This window comes from Falco naumanni, chromosome 5, assembly GCF_017639655.2.
Source record: "Falco naumanni isolate bFalNau1 chromosome 5, bFalNau1.pat, whole genome shotgun sequence".
Taxonomy (NCBI): Eukaryota; Metazoa; Chordata; class Aves; order Falconiformes; family Falconidae; genus Falco; species Falco naumanni.
The window spans coordinates 60611297-60631950 of record NC_054058.1 but is presented as its reverse complement, the minus strand read 5'-3'; the positions used below and the strand labels follow the sequence as shown (position 1 = coordinate 60631950).

General features: G+C 39.4%; 1 protein-coding gene across 4 annotated transcripts in view; it reads right to left on the bottom strand.

Annotated features, from left to right (window-relative positions):
- Nucleotides 1–20654, bottom strand: part of NAV3 (neuron navigator 3) — a 273383-nt gene that overhangs the window by 191639 nt on the left and 61090 nt on the right. For all 4 annotated transcript variants that reach the window (XM_040596077.1, XM_040596078.1, XM_040596079.1 and 1 more), the window contains exons 2-3: nt 1259–1376; nt 497–549 (exon numbers count right to left, since the gene is read on the bottom strand). In XM_040596077.1, coding sequence (XP_040452011.1) covers nt 497–549; nt 1259–1376 — 171 coding nt within the window. The remainder of the gene's footprint in view (nt 1–496; nt 550–1258; nt 1377–20654) is intronic.

The following is a 20654-nucleotide window of genomic DNA, read 5'->3' as shown; positions in this document are numbered from 1 at the left end:
TCAGAGAGCTATATGACTAAAGTGCTATTTCTGAAAGCCTTGGAGTCAGTGCATCTAACTGGACTTTACAGTGGACAATCCAACAGGCTATTTATATTCAAAAATAATTGGCAAGTCTTGTTCATCAAACTAGTTTTCCAGACAGAAAGACTCAACTTAAAAAACTGTTCTTGGATGTACTGCCCTTAAAAATGAAACTAAATTAAATTATCCGGACTATCAGAAGAACAGGTCTGCTAAGGCAGTCTGGATTAATTAGAAGTGATGAAGTTTTGCTACTGGGTTACCTCAAAACCCAAAGTTATCGAGCACAGAAATGAAGTGACAAACACTAAGCACAGGTAGAAAAAAAAAAAGTACCAGGAACATTATAAGAGTTAGGACTTAACTGTAAATGTGGGACAGAATATTCACAGTTTAAATAAATCATTATTTAAAAGCATTTTAGCAAAGTGTAGAGATGCCAATATAGACTAAAAATATATTTTATTCTTACCATTTGAGACTGGCTCCGGGGACAGCCATTGATATCTTCAACCTTTTCATTTGCTAAACAAAAACAGTGAGGAGAAAAGCAGATGTAAACAATGAGATAAAACTTTCCTTTCCACCCACTGGCCAAAAAGAAGGAAAAAAAAAAAGACCTAAAAATAATAATTAAAAAAAAAAGCAAACCAAAAAGCAGAAGAAAAGCAGAAAAGACACAGCAATAAAGTGCACAGAGTTTTGTTGACACAGAGCTCCTTCCTAAGTAAAGCTCAGTTGTACAGTAACAACACTCTTGTTAGCAGCAGTTGCTTCCACATGCCAAATCATGCAAAGGGGGAAGTGTGAAGGAGGTCGCTGCTAATTCTTCAGCCCCTGCAAAATAACTGCTGACATGAAATCTTCCACAATTGTCTTTGCAGGGTCAGGATACAGTTTCAAGGCATCCCAGAAAGTATGAGCCACTCCAACTAACAAAATGCACACATGGGAGACATATGGTTTAATGGAGCGTTCATTTCTGACAATTCAAAGTGTGCAAGATACAGTTCTGGCCATTTACAGTATGGTTAAACAGCCACTTCCAAACATGCTCACATAAACATATTTTTTAATTAAGACAAGGACGAATCACACAAATATCAGAGACATATGGACCCAGTCAAATTGTATTATTCAGGGTTCATCTTATTGTTAAATACATTCAACTTGAATTATATATTCCCCCATGCAAGGAGTTAGCCCACAGTGCTTCTCTCAGCCCTGGTCTTACCGATGATCTGGATGATTTCTGCTAGCAGCACTCCATCTGCAATGTCCTGTTGCAAATCCTTGATCAACCGCTTGTGGCCAGATTTTGCTAGGTAGTGGTTAGCCCAGTCAGTGTAAATCTGCAGACCAGAGAGGGAGGGCAAGGGGGGGAGGGGGAAGAGAGAAAAGACAATAAAAATTCTTAAAACAAATGTTGGCTTGCACACCAGAACTATTCTGTATCACATTCCCATTTAAGAAGTCAGCACCAAAGGAAACAATTTTAACGTTGTTTTTTTGCCCCCCCCCCCCTTTTTTTTTTTTTTTAACAGCCATGCACCTCCCCCTGCCATTCTCTGTTTTATTTTAACTTCAAATGATTCAGGCTGTTTCATGAGGGTTCAAACTTGCTGTGACCAAGCAAAATTCCCCTTATGACTGTAAAGGAAACTTCTGTCGTAAATCAGTCACATCTACCACAGTTCCACCTCCCACCGTGTTTCTACCTCTATGCACAACCCACCACCAACTTTCACGCTCTGGGGCTGCCTAAGAGAAAGTGATAGCAGAGACATGTGCCTGTGTTTTGGTAAGAGATCTTTGGATTGTTGCTGGTCATCCTGCACCTGGTGATTCCTCTGTGACACCTTCTGCAGCAGTCACCATGTCCCGCTGCACTGGGACAGGTCGTTTGTCCCCTCGCCTACAGCTCAGTGTGCTGTAATGTGCACAGAGCAGACTGTGCACCAGATGTACAGTAGTCTCATTGCTGGAACTAGAGTAAGTATATACTCTGGAAATATGTTGCATCCTTTCTCCACCAAAAGAGGAGGGGGAGAAGGGTGAGACGGAGCAGCACCAAATACTTAGCAACAGGCAGCACAAAAATGGCAGTTATCAACAAAAGGTTGAAAAGGACCAGCTGAACTACATCCTCCAAAATAAGGGAGGAGGGGGGGGTGGGGGGTTGAAAAGAGAGGTTGAAGGCATTTCATAAGGCATATACAGACTCAGAGACAGCATTTGGTAACACTGACAGCATGCACACAAAGAGAACCAGGTTCACTTAGGGTGAGGTAAGGGGAACAGACACCTTCATCTATGTACCAAGGGAAAAGTACACCCCAAGAGGTGCTCACACCATTCCGGGGTGTCCCAGCACACAGACACAGCTTGGACTAGCAGAGCTTGGCGTGGTGGTGACACACAGCTGGAGGGTATCTGTGGCCCTTGGCAGCGGGCACCTTTCGTGGGGTGCCTGTGGCCGCCCTCCTTGCTCCAGAAAAAAGGACTTGTACAGAAACTCCCACAACTGTGGGATGTTACCAGTGAGAGGAAGAATATATGTAAGACAGCATCACTGTGTAAGTAGATGTAATATCTAAGGTTCTTTCTCTGCTGAGAATATTATTTGAAAATGTTGAAACTGCACCCGTTCCATAAAAACAATATGAGCTCACTTTATAAACATCCTTTCATTTAACCTCACAGACCCTTGGGAGGAAGGGGTCAGAATCCCACTTTGTCAACAGAAAAAGAGAGGCCAAAGCCATTAACTACTTGCTTAGTTCACTAAGGAAATCTGTGATAGAGCCAGGGTGGGAAGATGGATGCAATTCCCCGTCCAGACTCTTACCCAGAGAACTAACATCCCCTTTCCACCCAGTAAAAGTATCAGTGCTCAGTCCACATTCACATACTAAGGACTCCTTTGCTATCTGAGTACCTTTGTCACATATTTTCTCCCTCTTCATTAAAAGAGACAAAAAAACTTGTTTGGTCTACCCTATTTCTTCCCATATTCCTGCAGGTGGATCACCAGCTGGTTTGCCATAGCTTTCTCAACAGCTTTAGAACTTCAGATAACTCTACAGAATTAAACTGTGGAAGCAGATTCAGCTCTCCCAAAGCCAAAGGATGTTGCTGTTAGAGGGGGCCCTAAATTTCCCTGCTGCACCCAGAAGCCTGCATCAGTCACCTGTGTTTTCCCTGAGAAAAGATACCAACTCTTTTTTCGCTGTTACAAGTGAGGGACATGAAAGGCTCCACTAAAATGTTTTTTAAAGCCAACTGTAACTAAGAAAGTGTTTCTTCAGCTCTGTAACAATATATAATGAATGCTTCTGTGGAGACTCTAAAGATTATATGAACACATATTTAGAACAATATGAAATCATGATGATAAAAGACACATACCACACCCATAGCATCATGTATTCCCTGCTACTAATATTTCAACTTCAGTAATTTATCTAAATATTCTCTGAGCTATTACTATAAGCAGAACTATTTTCTGTATTCCAATGAACTGATCCACTGGAACACAGAGAATTTAATACCCACTAATATTATTTTAGGTTAGTTTCACATTACAAATAAAAATACTTTACCAAGCATTTCCTTTTTCACTTGTCACACCCACACATAATCTGGTGTGCCAATCCTAATTTTGACTACAATTTGAACTATCCTCTCACTAAGCAGCCAAGGAAATTTTATTCTAGCAGCTGCTTTGTAAACATCTAGTATTCAAAGAAGGACTTGACCCACCCATACACCCCCTTCTTAATTTTCTTTCATCATTAATTTAAAAGTGACAAGCATAAATAATGTAAACAGTATTTTGTTGAAAAAAGATTTATAATCCACACCATACTGAAATTCTACTAATGGTCAGTATTTTGATAGCTATGCAATGGTAGAAAACCAGCACTGGGAGGAGGCAATGGTAAAAGAGGAGGTTTTTCACTTCAGAAATATCCTTAAAGAAATCATAACAGTGAAGAGTTGTTGACGGAGGCAATATAGCAAACCAACACCCAGTTGGCAGTGGAATGTCACATTTAATTTCCTTTCTGTAGGGATCACCACTTGCTTCTGTTCGCCCCCCCCCCCCCCCCTTCCCCATAGGATGCCCTTCTCATTCATCTCATTCTTCCATCAACCCAACTGCTCAGGAGTCAGTTGTAAAAAATGAAGGGCATGTAGACAGACATATTAAATTGTAAGAATGTACACATGCCACTATATTCTTTTTACATGAAATTCTCTGATGTAAATATAGAGAAAGAAAGAACCCCTCCTCCACAGTTTTTAAGTATCATTGTAACTATGGACCTCTTAGCGATTTTGTTTAACTCCTCAGGAAAACATAAAGCTCCAATGTGCATCATCATTGATAATACTCAGTTTGAGAAGGATAGAAAAGTCATGCAGATCAGAAGATAAAAAATCAGTAACTTCATGCAACAGACTACTTTTTATGGGTGCTCCCTTTCGCTGGGTGCTGAGCACCTCTAAGGAAGAGCTGTGCATGCTCCCCCTCTTTTCAGAACTAGAAACAGATCATTCCATCTTGCATTAACTGTGCGGTAATATTTCCCAAAAATCCTCTTATCTTAGATTTTTCTATGATGATGCTGTTTCAGAGAAGAACTCAGACATGAGTGTTAGTTGTTGCAACACTTCCTCCCCTCTCCAGGGTTCGCTCCAGCACCCTGCCTGGCAGCCAGCGTTGGGCCGGGCCACTGGCTTACTCACTTCCCTCCCAGCTTCCGATCCTGCCACCCCACTGGGCAGGCACGTCGGACTGGGGAGCATTTGACTCCAACGCCAGGCTTTGACCACTGGCAACGTGTGGGAGAGGTGCTGCTATCTGCGACGCAGAGGACCACTCTCTGCAGCGTGATAACGGAACAGACTCGATGCTGTGTTTGTGTGGTCCCAGCCTCATTCCGGCGCCGGGTGATTTAACTGCTCGCGACACGAAACAGGATTCAGCAGGGCAATCCGAGCCCGGGCACAGCCTGCTCATGTTAATGACGGTTCGCCCTAGCATTCCTCAACTGCTCGTCATGCTAACCTTCAAAAGAGTAGAGGAAATAAACTCTGATACCCAAATATAGTTATGAACTTCACCTCGATACTTCACACATAGCTGTAAGAAGCACAGTAGAGCTGCTTGGCAGGATCTGTAATGAAACAATACACGTCGTAATGCGGTAGTTTAACAGTGAAAGAAAGGATCTCACGGGTTACTGCCTTTCTTAGAAAATGCTTTAATCATAAACTGTAATTATACATCAGGCAGTGCTCTTTAAGACTAATACATATATAATTAATATATATAATAATTAATACTAAGTGCATCCTCTTTAAGACTAATACAGAAATGTTACCACCCACAATCAGTGCCAAGTGGGAAATGACTGATGGATTTCAGTACAGTCAGCCTAATGCAATAATAATGCACGACACTTTGTTAGTGCCTTCCACTAAATCAGCAAAACATGCTTTCCAGACACAAATGAGATCACACCTACTATTTATTATTTCTGTAGATGTAGGGTAGATGTAGGGAAACTGAGGTATAAAGGCTTTCTTGAAGGATTGTTTTGGGGGGGGGGGGTTGTTGGTTTTTGTTGTTGTGTTGTGGGTTTTTTTTTTTTAATGTGGCTCCCTGAAGGGCAAACCGAGCTGGGAATACAACCCAGATATTCTGAGTCGAAATCATTTCTTCTATATGCTTTTTTATTGGGTAGTTTTATAAATAGACTTGGTGGGAAAATCCATATTCCAAGAATCGGGATCCTTCTGCATACTTTTGTTTGCTTGCTGCAGAATATAGAGTTTCAGATCTGAAAATGGTCTTCTGTTGCTATTGAGAAGACAGCTTTCCATACTTAGAGTATGCCTCTGTCACTCCCTTATGTGTCAATGCTGCTGTTTGGGAAGAACAACAGTTGCTGCCAACTGAGTTATGCCAAGACCTCGTGACAGATTTCCATGCCATTTAGGAGGATAGGTTATATTTGAAAAATATTTCAAAATTTGTCTGCTATATGAAAATTTCCTTCCTAAATATGTGGGAATAAGCAGATAGAACCCAGTTCTCATCACTTGTCCTTTAAATTAGTCTCTACGAGACAACTGTATCCTCATTCACTAGCACAAAATAATTGAAATGCTGTCCCCCAGTGCTCATTCTCATGTTCTCTTCTGTGCACGATACTATCCTAATACTTTTGGGTGTAAGGGAGATTTTTCAAAACTCAACTTTTTTAAGAATTCCATTTCCTAAGAGGAATCTGTAGGCAACAGCAAGATTCCCACAGATTTTTCTTTCCTCTTGTAGCAAACAAGGGTTGGAGAAATGGAAAGAAAAGTTATCCATCACAAAATATGTTGCTAGAAGTATACCTGGGTTGCAATGCTTCACAGCAATACACAATACCACTTTTTAGCACAGAAGGATTGTCTTTTATTTTATGCGTGGGTTACATCAACACATTTCATAATCCTTTTCTTTTTTCTTTAAAGATTTGGAATAAGAGGAAAAGAAAATATTACAAGGCCCCAACAATAGGATTTTAAGTCAGCCAAAGTGGAAATATGGCACTGTTAACTTAATAAAAGGGCCATGTGACTATCCAGTGTAACGTATTTACTCTGCTTAAAATGTTGCCATTGGAGACAATTGGTAGCATATAGCACTTAGAGCTTTTCACCCATAGATGCTCATTCAAATCATGCCTATAGAGGAAGAAATTGATGACTTGTTTCTGTTATTCTCCTGTATGCTACAAATGGGCCGTAACGGCTGTATATCTATTTCCTGGGCTGTTTTCCAGTGTGTGGCCTACCCTGGATGCTGAATACCCACCAGAGCCTACACAAGTCCCAGAGCCCCTGATGAAGAGGATTTGCCAAAGAAAAGGGCATGACCACAACTCTATTTCAACGTAGCTATTCTTGGCTAATAAATTGTGGGTAGAAAAACACATGTTGGAGTGTCCCTGAAGCTGTTTGTATTTATAAAGAGAAGCTGGGCAACACATCGACTAATGTTAGAATAGAGCGAGGAAATCAGATTGCAATGAGATGCCTTCTCCTTCCCACTGCCTCTACACCAAGGGAAACTCAACTGGAAGGCAGGATCTGACTGATAAGTATTTTCTTATTGAAGGTTATTTCTCTGGGTTGCAAAAGAATAATTTATTAGTTTCAGTCCTGCACTTAGCAAGGAAAAGGGCTAACTTTGAAAACAATGGTTCACATTTAGACTGTCATAAGAGACAGATCAAGAATCTAATTTATGTCTGGATTTAACTGACTTTAGAAAACACACTGCAATTCATTTGCTATAAATAAAGCTGGGATCTGGGGTGGCACTTTTTGTAACATTAGGCAAATTACATGAGAAGAAAAAATATTTGCACAATTAAAAATATATGTCCAGAAAATGAAACTAGAATGACTTAATTTATAGGCAAGAGGGAAGTCAATGCATTTCATTTAACAAAATGAAATGAGTATTAAATGACATTCCACAAACCCTGTTTCTGAATCCCACCGAGCAAATGAGAACAATTATGAGTTAAGGAATAAAAACCGTTTAGAAAGATACATACCAATTAACCAAAATGTCAGAATCCCTATAGTACAATTCTATTTTGTAAATAGCAGCATGTATCCATCAACACTACTCAGTGATTTTCAGATAAAAATACAATTAAATAAAACTTCACTAATCCCAGCTAAGAAAATGAATAGAAACAATACTCTTCAACAATCACTGGCAAGATTTAGATGACTTACCCAGCTTTAAGGGGGGTGGTTTATATTTCCAAGTTTCACTTACAGTTTATGATATGATCACCTAAGTAACATTTGTACTGACTTAATGTACTCTCTTTCTTCCTATTTCTTCCCAAATCCCAACTCAGAATTAATTGCATACATGTGTTTGAGGCCAGTATTCACTAATGGCACATGGGCAAGGCTTTTGATGCATCTGTGCCAGACAAAAGCTAACAGTATAAGCCTCTTTGAGTATGTATTTGTGTGTAAGGTTTGCTAAGTAATTTGTGTATTGCCTAGCTAAAAACTTAACTCTTTATAGAATGAAAGGACTCATTCATCCTTTTAAAAGAATCACACCTATTTGCTTTAGTTTAATCGTTGTTTACTGGCTGAGTACAGCTACTCTTCGGTGCTGTGCAATAGCAGTAACGTACCGCAGGAAGGAGCCAGATACTCATCCTGCAGCTGACTAGGACCCAACCAGCCAGCGCCTCTCTGCAGACTTCTGCTGCTGGGCAGCGATACTTGCCAAGGGAGCGACACCACCGCAGTTATTAATATTGGCCTCGAGCTTCCTGAATTAACAGGAGACAGTACTACAGTGCCACACAAAGCAATGCTCCAAAACAGTCAACCTTGAGACTTTCTGTTATAAATACTCCATGTAGTTGCCTGTACAGCTTTGGAATTATTTCTTAGAGATATATTTTTTTTAATTTTAAAGTATATTTCAGCATCTGTTTAGTAAAATTGCAATAAAATACAGGACATATTCAATGCAGCTTTTACATAAAACATTGATTAAATCTAGTATCTCAATTTTACTAGAGTGAGGAAGACCAGGATTCTCTGCTGGGTGTGTCACACCTGGAGACATCACTCAGAAAGTGAATCTGTCTTAGCATTTTAGTTCAGATAAGGAGTGTGTTTCTAAAGGCAGTCTCCTGTCACAGTCTCCTGTCACTTGTGCTCTCTCAGAGATCCCCTTCACATGAATTGAAATGGAGAGATATGCTTCAAGAGCACGCTGAATGCACTGCATTCACGAACCAGCATTTAGTCCGTGCAACAAAAGGAGAACTAATCCAAGTAACCCTCCATCCCCAAAATGTGTACCTTAGATTCTGGTTCCTTAGTACCAAACTGGTTTTCCTTACAAAGAAAGCTTTCCTGCTAATGTTGACATACATGTATCCCAGAAGTGATGACGGAGAGGGAGTATGTGATAGACAAAGCTGCTGACTGTCCTGAATGGTGAGACACACTGAGATGCTTCTGTAAGCTGGTGTGATGCTACAGTAGTGACAGATATAAGAGAACATGCTTTGGTCTTCGTAGCAGTGATGTGTGAAGAAATTCATTTGGTCAAAAGGACAATGCCAGCATTCTCTAATTTAAATAAACTAACTGAAATATATGAAATTCCCTCTCTCTCCTGTATGTGTACACACACTTCAACATCATCCAAGCCTGCCAAAGCTTGGGCCATGGCTGTCTCTGACAGTTTCTGGCTAAAGAGTTCTCCCTTGGAAGAAACAGCTGATATGGGAAGGAGCACCTGTGCCTGTCCAAAGGAAGAATCATAAAAAGAAAGCCATATTTGCACTTTTCTGGGCATCTAGGACAGCAGTAGCAATGATGGCCCTCCACCAGAGGCCCCATTGCATTCCCCTGAATGAGACTTCCTATACTTTAAACCTGTATGAATCTTACGTCCCATACATGTCACTGCCAGGATAAGTTTCGTGACCAGTCCTGCATTCACTTTAGTAAATAAAACCACAGTAAGTAACGTCAAGTTTTTAAAAGTAAAGGGAAATATGAACTGAGTTTTGCACAAAGATTTCCTTTGTGGCTCACCAGTATCACAACACAGAAGAACAGAGAAAAAACTTCAACCGTCTCAGGCCTGACTGGGAATCATGAAGTAATTTGCAGAACAAAAACATCCCTGCTTTGTTGATGCCTATTTTGTTCATGAGCAAGAAGCCACTCTTGGGTATCAACCAGACCATTCCTGGATGGACTGGGCACCTGCTTTAGAAAAGCAGCAGTGGGGCTCCTCACATGAAGTTGAGGAGATTCCACTGTGAAACTACTCCAGATTTTCCATCAGAGCTCATTTTAAGGATTTATAACTTGGACAGATGCATTCTTTCCACACTGTGATTTGCCATTAAAGAACTTGGCCCAAGGAACAAAATAACCCTCTTTTCCAGCACTTCTTTTTAAGTGTGGGAAGGCAAATTTCTCGATCTATGAAGATGCAAAAATATTAAGACATACTTTTGTTCTTTTCTTGTGAGAAAAAAGTGGCAACTAAGATTGCAATGGACTTTAAATACAAAGTCTCCCTCTAGCTTGTACTTTTTGAGGCTTAGAAACTGATTTGAATTGTCTGGTTTCCTCATGTGGAAGAATAGCTTTGCAAATCAAAATAAACAAAATAAACTGTTTACTTTTTGAGCTACACTTTTTATAAAAAGACACTTTAACTCCTGCATGATTTTATCTGGACTTTGATCTTTAAAAGTTGTTTGTCACCAACTCTGATTTTAATATGAATAAATATGTTGCACACGTTCAGCACACCAGTGAGGTGCTAAAGGTAACGCAACATTAATATTAAATAAATACGTTCATGATTTCAGGTGTAAGTGATCTGAGCCCCTTTTACTGTCATTCATTTCTGTTAAAACAGGTCTTGGTGGTGAATGCGTGAGTGCTAATGGTCACATGTCCACAACCATTTTGCCTTTTGCTACCTAGCTGAAGCTTAGGGAAATTATACTTACACAGATGATAGCCTACACACATACTTCCTCAGTTCAAGCAATGAAAGACAGTGTTACAGGGCTTGAAAGACTAAGTTAAGCTCAGTAAAACAGAATGCCACTTTGGCCACCATTGAAAGCACTGTCCATAATAAAGGCCTGCCCATTCTGATTATGATAATACTTAAATTAGCAATCATCCAGAACAATAGATTTTATGTATGAAGTAAATTTTGCCAGTCAGTAATCCTAAATAGCAAAGAGAATATAATAATCTTATCATAGTTTTGAAAACAGAAGGCTTTTCATCCCAAATGAGATTAAATATTATAATCTTCCTCATTTCTTAACAAAAGACCTGCCTCATATACAGCTTTTAAAACAGAACCAGATCTGGAAGGATCATACAATGGAAAGAAAAAGATTCTGGATTTGTACTAAAAATGTTCTGAACACTCGTCCTTTCTATTGTAAAAGGGGAATCTGCCTAAACACCTCTAGTGAAGGCTCTGGCTGCACATCACATGAAAAAAGGCAGCATCTCAAGAAGGGAGGTCCTTATGATCTGGGTACTGTCTTCCATCTGTGTTCAATCTGCAGTCTCCCATGCAAATCTGACATATTACCCACCTTTTGTGTTCCGCTACACACTTCTATAGGACTACAGTGTTCCTCAAAGTATCATCAAAAATACGTGATTCATCACTCAAAACTTTTCCACCTACAATTTATTTGTGAAAACAATGAAAAATGCCTCTTAGATCAGTATTAAAATAGCAACATCAAGATCTACTCCTATTGGCACCAAAAAAACCCAGAAAATCAATCCAGCAACAGTTAAATGCACCACTTCTAATTAAAGAATTTTTTAATACCAAACTAGCACGTTCTTATGCTGAATACTGACATACTGATATGTGAACTTCACGTCTGAATTCCAAAGAAGTTTAGATAATGGATAATTACTAAGATGGATAATGACCTGAAGTTGTCTTACATACAGATAAGCCCTGACAGAAGTGAACATTCAAGTTAGTTATTGAGGCTTTGAGGCAAGTGAGGTTTAAGCTCTGCTCACACACACACGTTTGCCTGAGCATTGGACTCTATTGCTTCAAACGAGCATCCAAACCATGACATCCATATCTCTGTCCTCCTACAAACACAATGTGGATTTTTTTCCTTCTTAGTGTTATATCACAATAATATGACGTGAATTTTCTGACAGAAATAAATGACTAGACAATGTGGGACCGAACGCTGGAAAACACTTCCAAGTCGTGGGCATACATGCAAACTGAAGGGCTTGTTGTCACTCACTCCAGGCACAGACAAATACAAATCAAGTGATCTGTTTGGAGTCTACTACATAGCTAGAATAGCAAGAGGCTGATACCTGAAGAAAAGAAAGGAGAGAGCTGTGTGAAAATGGAAGCTCAGCAACTACCTGACATTTTTGTTTTTCTTCCCTCCTATAGCCACCACCTGACACGTAAGTACAAATGATACTATTAGCTCCAGGCGCACGGTGAGGGGTTTTCTTACTTCAAGGCCAAATCCATATCTCTTATGACACAAAACAGTTGGTGCTTTTGTGTTTGAGGTCTGTTCTCTGGGTTCCCATGACTGGCTGTACACAGGGCACCCACCACCCTCTTCCTCAAGGAATTGTTCTCCTCATCTGCAACTCTTCACTTGCTGTCCTGTGTTTCCTTTTAAAATACATATTCTAGTGATACCATCTCTTGGATAACAGACTAGAAATGAAGGCTAGGGATCGACTAGCTCACTTTAAAGGGCCACTGCCTTCAAATGTAATTAAATCCGTATCTTCTACCTCCCACGCAATCAGCCCTTGGGACTAAAGACTTCTGTAAAGGATTAGGAAGGGCATACTCTCATTGCAGCCACACCACTATGAAGAAAATAATTCATGATTTGGGAAGCTGTGAGCAGGAAGCAGAGGATGAAGAAGAAAGGGACTCACTGAAAACACAAACAAATAACACTGCTGGCTAAAGATTACAGCACTCATTTTGGACAGAGATTGTACTCCAGCCCTTCCTTCCAAGACCCTTTCTGTATTTTGTCCTACTAATGTAAGTGAGGAACAGAAATGGTTATAGTAAAAGTAGCATCCTGTCTCCTCTCAAATGAGTCCCTAAACCAGCAGCTAATCACCTTGTGTCCCATCTCACTATGTGCTCAGTTGTTTTCCTGGACTGTGGTGCAGGATGGCACTAATGGCACCACTAGCTCAGGCAGCTGTCTGAGAAGGCTGGCACTCCAGGAGAGCCCACACAGCTGCTTTAACTGTACAGAAGCAAGTGGACTATTACTCTGGGGACTTCCATTAACAGCTCTCATTTTGTCTGCTTCTTCAGAACAAGCAAAACTACTCTTTTTGACCTTTCCCATTACCCTTCTAACTCCCTGATAAAATAAGAAGAAAAATAATTCAATCATGCTAGTTTTGGTTTTGGGTTTGGTGGTTTGTTTTTTTTTGTTTTGTTGTTGTTGGTTTGGGTTTTTTGGGGTTTTTTTGTTTGGTTGGGGTTTTTTGTTGGTGTTTTGGTTTTTTGTTGGTTTGTTGGCTGTTTGGTTTTGGTTGTTGTTGTTTTGTTTTTTTTTTTTAACCAGGAAACAATTATTGCCACTGAATAATAAATACTTTATTCTGGAACACTGGGTTGTTGAGTGTGGCGTTTTTTGCCAGCTCTAACTTTTTGTTACAGTAGGCAGGTGCTTATTTCACCTGCCCTTTCAATAAACTTTGCTGGTAAGGTGCTTGACTCTGTTGAGCCAACGCTGCTTCTGAGTGTTCTCAAAAGTACAATTTCATGTCTGTACAGATCCATAATGTAAAAACCGGGGATGGCTATAGACAGACTATAAGTGCTGCCAAAATAGGCAGCTGCTGAGTGGGAGTTCTGAGGATGAGAATGATGGATATAGGCACCTAAAATGCAAGCAAGGTAGGTCATAGGAACATAAATTCTTTGGAGGAGGAGGGAAGGTCATATTTCATATTTCAGAAATTACTGCAGAAAGGATATCCTTTGTTAAAAGTCCAACCATTTACTACATTATTTAGTGCATAAAATAAGTATGGAACAGAACAGTCCTTAAAACAAGTTTTTCCTTCAATTCTTACAGTTGTTCTTGAAGGCCTCTGAAAATAGAGCACTGCCTTTTTTAGTAGGACTTGAATGTCTCTCATTTCAGATGGAAATGTACTGAGAAATGTTTTGAAGGAACTTCCCGAACACATATAGAACCCAAATACATTTTTATTCCCCTTTTTTATTTTTTCTTCTTCTTAAGAATTTATACATTTGGGAACTACAAGTTAGAGTGGAAAGAGCAGTTTGGAATTTTATCAAACTGATGTACCTCTTAAGTTGTGCAGTCCCACAGAAAGGCCTCTCAAGCATTGCACCAGGTGGCTTTGTTCTCAGCTTCCCTGGGCACGTTCATGTTACTTCACCATCAGTAATAAAAAGCCATACTTACTTCAATGCTTCATTTTATGTTCCTATCATTATCTTGTTACAGATTATAAATGGTATTGGCATTATCTGCCTTAATAATTATTCCTGAGTCCCAGCAGCAAAACTCGTTTAAGTCTCAAGCTCTGATCTAGAATCTGCTGTACCACTTAAGTTTCATCTATGCCTCTTTGACTGAAAAAGATGTTTCATACATTAAAAAAGAATGAAAGTGGGCAAATGGCTTCTCTAGTGTGTTGGTTTTTAGTCAAACAATCCCAACTAGCCTCAATAGATTTAAGCGAGTCTCTTGTAAAATATGTATCCCTTTATTGTGTAGATGAATGTACTGTATTTCTTCAACTTCAAATCCACAGAAGTATTTTCTTATAAAGAGTTATTTATCACAGTGCAGAACAGGTGACTTCGGTACATGTCAAACAAACTTGCAGGATTTGGATCCCCAAGGAACACTGTAAAATATCTGAAAATATTGTAGTAAAATACATAATCTAGCATATGAATGATAAAGGGTCTTGTATTGTAAGCCATTTAAAAATATTCTATCCTAAAAACGGTTTTTAAAATGTTGGCAATGACACTTGGTGATACAACACAGTACTGTAAATAATTATCTTAAGAACAGTATATTTCAGTTAATTGTGTTAGCATGCTCCAAATTCTGATCACACAACAGCCACAGTGATACAGAGGGCACATGACAATGCTGCATAATCAGCCTTGCAATGATATTCAATCGAAAAACTGTCCACATAGTAAGAAACCCATCTGAATTTGTCTGATGTGAAGCAAAGGTTATTTAAAAATGATAGCATGTACGTATAATTACATGTTGTCCACTCTTTGCAAAACAGATGTTTACGAGTTTACTTGTAAGTTACTTAAACTTAAGTTTACATGAGAGGTTCACAGATGCCCTTCAGCAGTCATTAGGCAATTATTAGGCAATGATTTTTTCTAAAGAGCACAAAACCCCACAACATATACTTTGCATTTGGATGGATTGTTTTAGCTTGTGCTATGAAAACCTAAGGACACAAGAAGAAGTTCAAGACTTGAGAAAATTTCTGAAGTCCACAGGTAGATAGTAGGTAGGTTATTATTTAATTGTTTTAGCTACATATATTCCAATCATTGAATACACACTATATAAGCAGAGGTCATGACAAATCTAACAACTGAACGAATACCAAGGTCATGTGCACAGAGACTACAAAAATTAGGGAAGGTGTGATGTTGGAGCAGAACTTGTAGGGTTGTGCAAGTTCTCTGCTGTGTGCACACCCCTCAGTGCCCTTCATGGGAACATGCAGTTCAAACACCCCAGACTAGTTATGCCTTTCCCAGTTTCTTACGCCATTTATTCAACTGACTGGACCATCTGAATTTGGCACAAGCAAGCCCTTTTTGTGGAAATCTGTCAGAATCTCAGTTTGCAGGGTAACCCAAACACTTCTAAACAAGCATCATGTATTTATTCACTCAAAGTCAGGAGGCAGAACAAAAGCTTAAAGCAACAAACAGTTTTCTTTTTTCCATTGCCTAAGTTTTCAATGTTCCTTGAAAGCATTTGTAAAGTCACTTCAGGCTGTTCTTTATTCCTGGCTGGATGATGCTGGCTCTTGGCCTCCTGTCACTGTGACTGTGGAGTTTTTAGAGACCTATGCCAGACACAACATGGCCAGGTCCACTCTAAACCTGCCCATGTGCGCTTTGCACGAGAAATAGCCTCTTAAACCCTGAAGCAGTCCATGGGGATTCTGAAACTGCAGGACCTCTGTATTCAACTCTCCTGAGGAGGGTGGATTGGAAGCACTCTGCCCCTTTGAACACCACAGTGGCTTTTGTAAAAAGCCTCAACAACCTTTAAAAATAGTATTTATTATATTTGTGCCCTCCTGTACCTAACAGCTCTTAGTGGTGCTTCTCCTTAACATCATCTTTAAGCTTCAGGATGACCTTTTGTCTTACTCTCTTCCCTCAGCTTTGGGAAGAATAAACTGCCCTCAGCCTGGACAGAACCAAGATAGAAAATATTTTCTAATAATTACTTCTCCTTGTTTTGCGTGAAAGATTATTTTTGCTATGACTTTGCCTTTGTCACTTAGTTCCTTTAACACATTCAATAAGGTAATCTGAGGGACAAATACTTCTAAAAAAACCATACAGCCATAATTACCTGGAAGCAGATAGAACAACCTATTCACATCAAAAGCAGTAGCTGCACATAAATACAGAAAGCACCTAAGAGATAAGAAAAAAGAAAAGAACTAACAGCACTTCTCATCATACCCTTCTCTGATGAGAAAGTTCAGGAGTTATGACACTGCGGTAAGAACAGAACTTGTATATGGTCTTGCTCTTAAGCCAGAAAAAAAGTGGCTCTCAAAAACTTTGCTGACCTCAAAACATCATCCTGTATTCTGTATAGTAATGTAGGCATACTTACAGCAAGCATTTTTTAACTATTTTTCACAGACCTTAAAAAGCAGTCCACTAGCTCATGTATGATGTGTTGTAAGTATTAATACACAAGGAGGGAGTGTTCCATACGGTACCAAATATTGAGAACTAAGAAAGAAAACAATTAGGAAAGAAGATATACTTTCATCAAAGATCCTTATATCAAAGGTTTCATCACTGTTTTTTTCCCTTGAGATAAGGATGACATCTCTTACGATATCTCTCTGAAGATATCTCTAAATTAAGAGATAAGGTATATCTCTAAAAGACAGCTAAGCATAGTTTTGCTTGGAGCAAAGGCAAATGGAAGGCCTCTCAGAGATTCAAATAAGTTTGGCAGAACGACTTTCTTAAAATTGTTTTGGATGCGATGATAGACAAAGAAAAACAAAAAAGAGTGGACTAGAAGAAGCAGAGACAAAACTCAAGAACAGAAAAACCACTGCAGCAATAAAAAATAAAATAAATTAAAAAATCACAGAATAACTAGAGTGGTATCAATGTGCAGAATAAATAAACATTTCATGTTAAGGTTATGGCTGAAACAATCTCAGGATATGGGCAAGGAGATTGCCCCAGATTATTTGTTGGTTGGTGGTTGTTTTTTTTCCTTTTAAGATAGAAGGGTGTTGTAAGTTCAATGTAAGGCAGAAAATAGCATTTAAAAAATTCTCCTTTTTTTCCTTCTTCTGGGAGTAAGATTTGAAATTTTTACTAGGTGTTCACATCAAAGAGTTACCAATGTACTTCAGCAAAACCATTTACCAGAACACCCACTGTCATCACACCAAGCACAAGCTACATCCTCTTCACTTCCATCAAGAATATCCAACTACAGCATATACTGATGCAAAAAATAAGTAACATCCCTCTCCTCACAAAGGAATTAAAATGCATTCATCTGTTTTCATTTGGATCTTTCACTAAAATTTCTGGGGTTTGGCCTCCTCCTACCTATACCACAAGAAATCAGAAATAGCTTCACTGAAGACAACATATAAACAGAAGGATTTTTGTATTTAGGGTAAGAACTAGGGTCTGGAGCTAAACCAACCAACCAACCAACCAAATCTCCCTTTGGCACTGCTGCACAAATGGAAGTGTTCATCACAGCTCATTGTAAGCTTATGGTACTAATGAGTATCTGATGCCATGTCTTGTCTGCAGGTACTTAAAAAGCTGAGTTGTTTCTACATTGGATCAACTGCTTTGCTAATGCCATTCAAAACCTTGTGCTGCTCTAATCCTTTTTCGTCTGGAATTAGGTGGTATGACCTACTTTCCCTAACACTGTCACCTTTGCCAGGCATCAAAATCAGTTCAAGGCATGCAGACAAAGCCCAGCATTCCAGAAGCATGCAAAAGCTGGGAAGAGATCTCTCGGGACAGGGGTAGCACTGAGGCCACAGGGTGACTCAGGGGAAGCACTGAGGTACAGGACTTGAGGTGACTAACCATGGTGGGGAAGGAATGTCACCACCCAAAGGCACATCATGCGAGTCAGTCAGCCAGAGCTTAATGACTCGGAGGATGAAGGGGAGCAATAGCAGTGGGCGTTTACACAGGAAGGAACCTCTGGAACAGTGGGGAATGGCACGCACTCCCAGCTCAGTCCTCTTGTGCCCTCCCACTGCTCCCATACCTGAGCAGCTCAGATCAACACACCAACTTATTGCAATGGAGTATATCAAAGAATATATACTTCGCAAAGCTATGCTTCAATATTTCTGGGTTTTGCATATCTATTTATGCATGTTCCATTTATATATGCATCATAACAAGTTTGTCTGGCATGGAAATAAATATGTCTGATCATTTCAAGTCAGTAATATTCAGGTACAAGATAATTTCATCCAAAATGCAGGCATCTAGCCTCAGGTGACATTCTAGGCTTCATCAACAATCCACACCCAGAGAAACACAAAAGTATGAAGCAGTTTAACTCATGCAGGAGCCTAACACAGGAAAAATTAATTCATCTCTGAAGGTGCCTTTCAAGAACGACAAAAGCAACCTAGAGGACTAGTTTAAATTAGTTTCCTAATTTTTAGATGACAAAAATTAGTGAGACTACTCCCATCTGTAGTGCACAGCTATCTTTAAACTCAAACTTTGACTCCAGTTGGCTCTGGAGGCATCTGGCTAAGTATTTGTAAGCGGAATAGGAGGATCTATCGAAAGAAACAGTGCACAGCAGATCCCGCTCCTCATGTTTTTACTGTTCGTGAAAACTGTGTGAATTTATCTGTTGATTTCTACTGGGGCAAGACTGAACGGAGCACATCTGTTATGGACTGAATTGTTCCTGCAGAGGGACAGCAGGAATTTGCAAAGCAGGAGCTTGTAGAGAAGCAGCTATTCCAGGAAGGGCACACCGATTCCTTAAACATCCATATCTCACTGTCTTCTTTCTGTTTTTCTAGCTGCACAATCAAAAAGCATCTTAGGCCTGGCACATACATTGATATAAACAAGCTGGTCACACATTCAAATAAGTATATGCATATTTAGCAGGAACTGTAGGCTAGGAATAAAAATACAGGAAGAGTTGTTGAGAATAGGATTTCACAATGTGGCAAGACCTCTGTTTGGGGGCTTATCCCACTGAAGGAGGTGATATGGAGATTAACAAAGTAAGATTGCATACACATCTAGCTAGATGCCTAATAATTCGATGCTTAAGTAATCCTTTCCTTCCCACATGGCAGTAGCTCCTTGTTATTCCACCACCCTAGCACTGTGGCCTCAAGTACGTTGCTGCTAACATCTTTCTTGCCAGCTACCTAACCCCATTAGGTATTACTGTATCTTACCAGAAAGGCAAGAAAACAAAGATGCAACACACGTACTCATCTATGCTGAATATCTGAAAGTTCTCAGTTTGCCTATGTGTCAATTCAGCTCTTCCGTTAATGTTTTTCTTCTTTTACGATTAACAAAGGCACTGGAATAGAATTTAAATACATCTTTATCATGCAATTTGACTCCAATACTTAAAATTATTTAAATATTGAGGATAAAAAACCTTACCATTTTGAAGATATTAAAACATCTTATTCATAATAAGGAACAATTAGGTGGTTTTCCATTATCTAGGTCCCATTCTACAGTTTAAAATATGTCTCTATACCACAGCTTTATGGAAACTAAAACATCCTTTTCAAGTTTCCAGATTTCACTGCAAAAGCCTAGTTTGCCATTTCTATCTTAGGGTTTTTGGCAACTCTAAAAAAAAGTTATTTTTTTGCTTTCAGTTCTAGACAAACACAACCAAGCTATTCCTTTTCTATATATATATTATTATAGGCATACATTAAACTTAGACCGCTTTTTGGGAAACACTGAGATTAAATATTACAGACAAAACACCACCACATTGCAGCAAAAGTCAAATAGCACACTGTCAACAGCGTTAACCTGATAGAGCACAGAAATGCAGTCAACTGCTATCAAGATCAGTTTATTCCATCTATGGAAATAAAAAACTAAATATGAGAAATAAAGTAATAGCAGTAAAATACTCTAGAGCTATTCATCCTTTCAATATAAAAATATAAAAATGTCAAGCAGTATTAATACATATATATGTCATACACGGAGCACATACAGATGAACACAATAAATTGCTTTCATTCTCCTCTGATCCTGAGCCAGCTCTTTATCAGTCCAATATTTTGGTGTAAATTAATGTAGCCTTAAAACTGCTTCACCTTGTGCCAACTGTTTAAAGCATCCTGTAGCTCTCACAAATGATGGGACTGCAAGCAATCCCATTACACCGACTCTACCTCGTCTACCAGCAGGCATGGTTCTCCATGGTCAACAGCCTCCCCAGGGCCCCCACCGAGTCATAACCACCTTATCTGGTGCTAGTGTTGCTCTGGGCCCCACCAAGTCTGACCTATCATTATCCATCTGATTATACAATAACGCAAACTTCAGAGTCTGGCACTGGCGGAACATATTCAGGGAAAGGGTCATACTTTGATGTAGTGCTTTCAGCTCCATTTAAACAGTAAATACATACATAACTAAAGTTGCTGGTAAGCTTTATTTCAATGTAAATCCTTGATGAGAGAAAAGGAAGGAA